Source organism: Bidens hawaiensis, unplaced genomic scaffold (genome assembly GCF_021521415.1).
Source record: "Bidens hawaiensis isolate Kalapana, Puna unplaced genomic scaffold, B.hawaiensis_p1.1 tig00067848_1, whole genome shotgun sequence".
Classification (NCBI taxonomy): domain Eukaryota; kingdom Viridiplantae; phylum Streptophyta; class Magnoliopsida; order Asterales; family Asteraceae; genus Bidens; species Bidens hawaiensis.
This window is the reverse complement of record NW_027502031.1, coordinates 12,128-20,665: the sequence shown is the minus strand read 5'-3', so window position 1 is coordinate 20,665 and position 8,538 is coordinate 12,128. Positions and strand designations below refer to the sequence as shown.

Genomic DNA, 8,538 nt, shown 5'->3' with positions numbered 1-8,538 from the left:
ATTAACCCGAGCCAAACCCAAATAACGAAGATGGGTACGATGACGACTATATACGCGAGGTGAAGGTTTCGTATAAAACAATTGTTGTAAGCAACCGTTTGTTTTGTTTAAGTTAATATTATTTGTTTGTATGTTATTTATTAAACGTCTTAAGAATTAGCATAAAATGTTTCAGAGTTTTGAGAACCGCGAGGAGCAGGAGAAATGGGTAAAAATTAGAGGACGGAAGCATGGGTTTGTTGTTGTGGTCCAGCGGTCAAGGAAAAACGCCGTGGACCTTGCATGCAATCGTGGAGGCGAACCCAAAATAAAGGCGACGGTGAGACGTACCGGCAGCATCAAAAAATGCTGTCCGTTTAAGATCCTGGGCAAGTACGACTCGAGGGGTGCATGTTGGAGGGTTTAAGTGGTAAACGAGACTCACAACCACGATCCCGTTGAATTCGTGGAGGGGTGTGCGTCTTTTAGAAAAATGAACACCGACCAGCTGGATATGGTTGAGAGTTTACACAGGGCCGGCATGAAGCCGCAAGAAATCGAAGCAGCCCTTCGCGAAAAGTTTCCCGGTGTGCAACCTGTAATAAAAGATATATACAACCACATCGCCAAGATTAGGAGGGATGGGCTACTAGGCGACACCCCTATAAAGGTAGTTCAAAACACTTGTAGTTTTAATGTGTACTTGTCGTACTTGTAATATTTACCAAAGTTTTATTTCATCCAATGCAGGCGCTGGAAAATTTTCTCGCAGGCAACGGTTTCACATTCTATACCCGGGAAAGTGATACCGACGACAGGACGGAGGAAATTTTTTTCTGTCATAGTAAGTCGCATAAGATGTGGCGTACGTTCCCCGAGGTGCTGATGATTGACACGACGTACAACACCAACATGTACGACTGGCCGTTGGTTCAGTTTATCGGTGTGACCTCGACATCACAGTCGTTTTGTATGGCCGCCGCGTTTGTGATCAGGGAACGGTAGAGGAACTTCAGCTGGGCTCTGGAGAAACTTAAACAAATGCTCGACGACTGCATGGAGCCACGCGTGATCCTGACTGACGCGGACCAGGCCCTCATGAACGCATGCGACGCGGTCTTCCCTAATGCCACCAAAAATTTATGCAGGTGGCACATATCCGAGAATATAATGAGAAAATTTAAGGGCCTATATAACACGAAAATGGGGACGGACTTTGCGTACTGGTGGATGGTCCTGTATCAGTCGCCGACGGTGCAAGAGTACGACCACCGTCGCCTCAACATGGAGCGTCATTTGATACGGGACGATAGAGCCGGTGAGTCCTTCGTATCACCTGACAATTTTTAATAGCCTAAACATACGTCTTAATAACATTTCCTTTTATTTTCAGAGGTATGGCAATACATTCGCAAGAGCTGGCTGGATCCATACAAACACAAGTTTGTAGCCTGCTGGATCGACGAACGCCGAAACTACGGCGAAACTACGACGAACCGAGTTGAGAGCCATCATGCAAATCTGAAAAGGTACCTCAATGGAAGCAACAACTCGCTTGACACAATTGCCAGGCAAATCCTTAAAATGGTCAACTCGCAGATGAAGGAAATCGGTAAATTTTTTGAAGCCTCCCGTTCGAAGGTCATGGAAGGACATCGACAGCACATCTGGTTGAAGAAGCTAATAAACAGGGTGTCGATTCACGCTCTGGGTCTAGTTGTGGACTAGTATGGGTTGATACACAAGATGCGTGACGGCGGCGCTTCATGCGACCACCATTTGTATTCATCTTCGGGGCTGCCATGTGCTTGTCGGATTGAGGGATACATAGTTAACGACACGTGTATCCCAATAGAGGATGTTAACCCGTTCTGGAGGAGGCTTAATTTTGATCCAGCCTGTCCGCCGAACGAAGAGCCAGACTACGCCAGCAGGTCTACGGGACATCACAGATACGCTATCGTCCATAGATGACCCTAATCAAAAGAAAAGTTTTTTGCCAAGCTCTTGTTTGCTATTCCAGGGAGATCTAAAAAGAAGGAGCCAGAAAAAAGAGAGGATCCTCGGGGGCGTCCCAAAAAACCAGATCCCCCGAGGCACAGCGCATACACCCCCGCTCCAGATCTCCCCAGACACAACTTCTACAACCTATCCTCGTCATAGGGGCCCAGCCAAGAAACCCCCACCCCATCCTCGCTGACTCGTTCGTTGTCCTAGTCAGCATCGCGGTTTAAAACTCCTCGTGGACGACCTAAGATATCAAAACCTATGGGAGCTCACCTCGGGTTTCCTTTGATGGTTTCGCCAGCGCAAGTACCGGCGATAGAAACGTTTAGGAGCGTCATTCCTAGCTGGGCCCAGCCGTTCGTCGCAGACATCAAAAACGTACGCCTAGACGGTAATTGCGGTTTTCGATCAATCGCAGTGGGTTTGGGGATACATGAGAAAGTTTGGCCAGATATTAGGCGGGCGATGCAGAACGAGCTGGAAACAAATGAAGGGTGGTGAAGGGAGATGTTCAACAAAGAGGATGACAGATTGTACGGCTGGGTTCATTCCAGCATTCCATACTACAACACGGTCAAACCGGCGCCGCCGAGTCGTTGGTTTAGCTTACCCGGTCACGAGCACGTGGCTGCTCAGACATACGCTTGTGTGTTAGTCAACCTAGCTGGCAATCAGACCGAATCTTACTTCCCATTGAGAATCGGTCCTGATTTGGTTCCGGATCCACAGGTTATAGGCATTGCTAACTGGGGAGGTGATCACTGGATATATATCAACCTGGTAGGGGATTTCCCAATGCCTACGCCAAACCTTAATTGGGAAAGAAGCGCCGTACCGGCGGCGCTCGAATGTGTAGGTTCCCTGGACGGATCACACGAGATATCCCGATATACACAGGTGCGGAATCCCTGTGTAGATCGTTACGGACGTAGAATACAATCACACGAAACACACGAATACGATACGAACAAACACACGTTATATTAATAACTCAAACCGTGATACTTACAGACTCTCGACCTCACGTCACTCTACTCACTGAATTACACGTAACTTGAACTACTGAACCAACTTGATCAACAACTAAATAGAAAACCCGTAGCCTATATAAATACACGACAACTTCGCCTCAGGCGAAGTTGTCCATAACTTCGCTTGTTCAACAAGTTCGCCTAGGCGAACTTGTCAACTTCGCTTGGTTAACAAGTTCGCCTAAGCGAACTTGTCAACAACTTCGCTTTAACAAACAAATACACAAACAATATTACAGACTCGATTACAGACATTAGACATATGAACTACTGACATCTATGCACCAACAGACTCCCCCTTGGCAGTAGCTTCATATCTTGATCTTTCAGTTCTTGTCTCGTAATCCTGTATCTTTACGCGTGCACTCCTTCTCTAACACACACCGTGACTACTCGCTGATATTTCCTTGCTTCATCCTTCCAAGCAGGAATATAGAATATCTTCTTTTCATTCAACACTTGCAGATCAGCTTTCGATAAGTTAACAAGATGCATCGGATCATACACCCTCAGCACTTCTTGTTCATCTTCGTCTTCCATCACGGCTTCAGCAGTCTGGCAATCAACGTACCACCATTTTAGATTCTTCAACACATCTTGAGGCATAGTCTTCATTGGAACCTCCTTGATGCATCGGATCGGTTTGTACTTCATCACCATCCATGGCTTGCCATCTGCTCTCATTCCCCTTTCTGTATCCTCCACGAGCTTTCCCTTCTGTGGCTTTAATAATTCAAACTTCTTCTCTTTTATGCTTTCTTTCCACACGATCTTCCCAATCACTCTTGCCATGTTGTCGTCACTTCTATTTATCAGGCCCAACCTGGCCAAATCCTTCACCTCACATTCCGGCAACGTATTGAGAGATCTCAACATTCTTTTGAAGTATTGAATACCATCATAACGCTTCACCACAAACAACTTTATCTGTTCATCATATATCCTACAGATAATTCCCTTCTTCGACTCAGCATAGCCTTTGATGTTATAACTCTTCTTGAACATGGCTGGAACAGCAGGCTTCTTGGTCTTAATAAACCAATGAGCACCGCCTTCCTTCCACCTAGGCTGCTCCTCCCACTCAGTCTCATCCATCTCAGTACCCATGTCGGCTTTCTCAACATCAGGGATCTCGTGTTCAACGTCTTCTTCTACTATCTATCCCTCTTCTATCCCATCTTCAATCACAATCTGCTCACCGATCTTCTCAATCACATCACTCGGTAGCACATCTTCATCAAACAAAACATCATCACTGAACATATCATCGTCAAGTTCCTTCAGCGCATCAATCACGTCATCCTCAACCAACACCACATCATCACCACCAGCCGCGTCGGTAGACTCCCCCTCAGCTGTGGAAGTACCAAGAGCTTGAGAAGTTCTTGGCAGCTCACCACCTGCATCTTTCGATGCATTGGGATCATCGTCTCGGTCATTTCTTCTTTTCGTCCTGAGCTCGTCGCCCTTACAGCTCATCTCCCCCTGAGATGCCAAGAACTCCTTCAAGGCATCTATAACTTTCCCATGCTCAACCAGGAGGGATGCCTGTAGTTGATTTGCTTCCACTAGGCTTTGAATAGTCTTAGATTGCTCTGCCACGATCCGCTCTAGTGAAGCTATTCTCTCTGAGTCTGAAGTAGGCGTAGGCGAGACACCAGAAGTAGGCGTAACCGCAGGTGGTACCATACCTGATAACCCTGCAGTAGTAACGACCGTTGACTCTACAAATCGTGCAACTACCACCGACTGATTAAGCGTTGGAGGTGGTAGAGACACGATCTCCGGAGTTGACGTCTGGATAGCAGTGATGGATGGAATGCCAGCAGATGATGTAGCCACCACGGGAACATCCGCAGCGCTTATACTTGTAACCTGTACAGAAGAAGGAACGATAGACATACCAGACAGTGCGGCCGGAGCAAAACGTACCGTCCTTGAAGTCTCTCCAGCTCCCATGCCAGCACCTGTCCTTTCCCGTCTTGATCTTCTTATCAGCTTATGTATATCTTTTTCCTCTTCTGACTCATCATCATCCTCCGTTCTCTTTCTCTTCCCAAAAGTTCTCTCTCGAGACACCATCAACCGTCTCCCCTCATCCATGATCTCATCCAAATATGAATCAGCCATCGACATAGCTGCTCTAGTAACACTTACACCTGAACCCTGTGCAGCAGAGACCTGCACCTCTTCAACTTGATCCATATCAAAATAACCTTGACCTCCAAAAACAGCGTCAAGATCTATATCCTCTGTAGCCGACACAACAGGCACAGCAGGTGGAGCTTGAGTTGCTCTTGCCTGTTGCGGTTGAGGATCTCTGAACTCGTCCCCACCAGCAGGAACATACTCTGGGTTGATTAAAAACCCAAACAGTGGAGTATGCCTGGGACGACGTTCAGGGTTGCTCCTCGCACTCGAAGTGCGGCATTGAGCAAAGATACGTTTGCTCACAGATTCCACGTATCTTATCGGGCGTCTCTGAGGTAGATTCGGAGCCACATGGTTCAATATCATCTGGATAAAACGTGGGTACATAATGAACCGCTCCCGAGACATCGCCCCCTTTGTCTGTCTATCTCGTAAAAGACCATCTGACTGAAACTGTAGCGTTTATTGTAAGTTAGTGCAGTCATTGCAGACTGCATGGTCGCACCCATACCATCAGTGCCCGCCTTCCTCCCAGACATGCAAACTATCATAACGTGCATGAGGAAGCGCCACTGATCTAGAAGGAAACCCTTCCTCCTCTGGGTATTACCTAATGGACCAGAGTAGCCCATTCGGAGAAACGCTCCATCACGGAACGGAGCCACGAACTCAGTTGGGTCGTCCCTCGTCTCTTCTCCAAACCGTAACGCCACCCGAATCTATTCAGAATTGAACTGAACTTGTTGATTGTTCACAGTCGCTCGCATGACCGGGGGCTCAACACGAAAGTCGTATTCGACCGTCTGCCAGAAGTCTTCGATATTTGGTAGAGATATCGGTAGAGTGTTTGTGATGGCATGAAAAATCCTCGAGCGTAGGAGGAAAGTTATGATCTCGCGGTAATCGTCCACACCGCTCGCCTCCGGTTCTAAAGTGATGTACATATTGTGACCCGGAAAAAATTGACGTTGGTTATCACCATCGTCTCCTCCTGCACCACCAGCACCCGCTATCGCAGCCATATATGCAACAAACTAAACAAGTTAGATAAACGTTAATGGATAACACAAGTTCGCTGGTTACCATGAGCGAAGTTGTGATAAACTCTGTATAGGCGAAGTTAAAGTTGAGACGAAGTTGGGAACAACTTCGCTTCAGCTTTAAGTTCGTCTAATTAATATTAAGTAAAAATGATCTTAGGCGAAGTTAATGTTAACTTCGCCTCATCACAACATCGCCTCAGGCGAATTTAAGTTTCAGGAGAAGTTACGGATAACTTCGCCTCAGGCGAACTTAAGCTTCAGGCGAAGTTACGGATAACTTCGCCTAAACCCTAACTTCGCCTGAATCTGAAACGGCGACAGTAAGGTAATAACATCGAAATCCGATGTTTCGGCTAGTTTAGACGATTAGGGACCCTTAAAACAAGCTTTTTAAGGACATGTTGACGATCAGTATGGTTATTAACACGTAACAGCAAGTTTTTGAAAGATCGATTTGAAGGTCCGACGGTTCGAGAGTATTACCCGGTTGTCGAAACAACCGTAGATTAATCAAAGAACATATAACATGTGATAAACGAACCCAAACAACCTTTAGATCGGTTTGAAATCGAAGAACAAGATAACAATATTGGATTTGCTTGGATATAAGTTCGCTGAGAATCGGTTTGGATATAAGTTCGCTGAATAATGAACTGTTTGACTCTAAGAATTCCTTATATAGGGGCGAAGTTATACAGGCGAAGTTACGGATAACTTCGCCTAGGCGAAGTTATCCACAACTTCGCCTGTTCAACAACATCGCCTATATATTTACAAAATTTAACCTTATAAGTTTAACAATTTTCCAATTAAGTTATAAAACATTTCAATTTAAGAGATAAATGACATGATCAATTCTAAGTAACCAGTTAAAAAATCATAAAACTATCTAAGTACAAAAACTTAAAAAATTTAAAGTATAAGGGATCAAATTTCAGTCTCAATAGGGACTGCTACGTTTTAGAAAAGATCCGAACAGGAATCATACTAAGTATGTGACTGTCACATAGATATGTGTTTAGCTGTATTATGACATATAGAGACAGGTTGTAAGCAGGTATAACTTAAAGTGGTTTTCATCGTTTTTGTGATACGAGTTAGGTTCAATTATGCCTCAAAATTTAAGTGGGCAACAACTCAGAAATATTGATGCCTCCTATCTCTCCTCAAAGCGTATTTGGCTTTCCCCAAGTCACCTCGAATTGACTTCGACCCATAGTGTCTGATTAAGTTGTAAGTATTCTTGATCTGCTTCCCGTTCTTCTCTCTTACTCAATGATTGTGAAGTCTTGATATTGTCATCTCTAATATGTTTCAATAACTCCAAATATATATATATATTTTTTAATAAACATAGACTTCAAAGTAGAAATTAACCGCAAGTCCCGAATCTGGATCACTGCAGTATCTTGAGACGCTATCTTAACGGGAATCAGAACACACATGGGCTCGTGTATGACTGGGTAATCGCTTTTCTGCCTATCATTCGGAAAGATATATATGAAGACATGCAAAACTCTTAAGGAGTTTCCACGTAAAATCAAGTAGATTTAGTTTGTATCACGTCTACTTTTACGCACCATAAAAAGTTACCTTGACATACAATGACTGTCCTAAAGCCTTTTAAGCTTAATAACTTCACTAGTTAAGCACACAAAGTTAGTATATCTATCATATTCCAAGGTTGGATCAATTTTCTGTTAAACATAGCTAACGAACTTCTTACGAAGTAACAGACTTGAAAAATAATTTCATTTCCCCTTTTCTTTCAAAATTTTAACATTAATCGCCCCGACTAAAACAAAGTCTTCAGGTAAACGGCTATCCCGAAGATCCAATGGATCAGCTGGACCGACCACATACTAGTATGTGTCCTTCTAACTAAGTATGATTGACTAATTTTAAGCGAAAGAATGAAAAACCCATCATAAACCGCCCCGGTCACTATCAGTAATCTGGTTAATGGCTATCCTCAAAATCTACAAGTAGAAAATGAGGACCAAAACATATCCGAAGACAAGTCCATCAAACTAATGTAATCGACATATTTTTAAGCGATTAGTGACGTTTTTTTTTTTTTTAAATATCACAAGAAAAGCATGGTTACTTGGGATTGATCATCCCATTCAGTTCAATAAGGTTTTGAAATCTGGATTTGTCAAACGCTTTAGTATATAAATCAGCGAAATTATCAAGCGTATCCACATTTTCAAGAATTATCAGTTTCTTCTCAGCACAATCCCTTATGAAATGATGACGTATGTCAATGTGTTTAGTTTTACTATGTTTCACGGGATTGTTAGTTACTGAGATAGCAGCTGTGTTAT

The 8,538-nt window shown here is 44.1% G+C and overlaps 1 protein-coding gene across 1 annotated transcript; it reads left to right on the top strand.

Annotated features, from left to right (window-relative positions):
- Positions 1–472: 472 nt before the first annotated feature.
- On the top strand, positions 473–984 carry LOC143605078 (protein FAR1-RELATED SEQUENCE 5-like). Its single transcript, XM_077081329.1, has 2 exons — positions 473–649; positions 730–984. Exons 1-2 carry the CDS (start codon positions 473–475, stop codon positions 982–984), a joined length of 432 nt encoding a protein of 143 aa, XP_076937444.1.
- The last annotated feature ends 7,554 nt before the right edge of the window (positions 985–8,538 follow it).

What these genes read in the sequence shown, in the direction of transcription:
- LOC143605078 (XM_077081329.1), top strand. Translation starts at nt 473, where the DNA reads ATGAACACCGACCAGCTGGATATGGTTGAGAGTTTACACAGGGCCGGC. An exon ending in TAGGCGACACCCCTATAAAG is followed by an intron (nt 650 to 729) that starts GTAGTTCAAAAC and finishes CATCCAATGCAG; the next exon opens with GCGCTGGAAAATTTTCTCGC.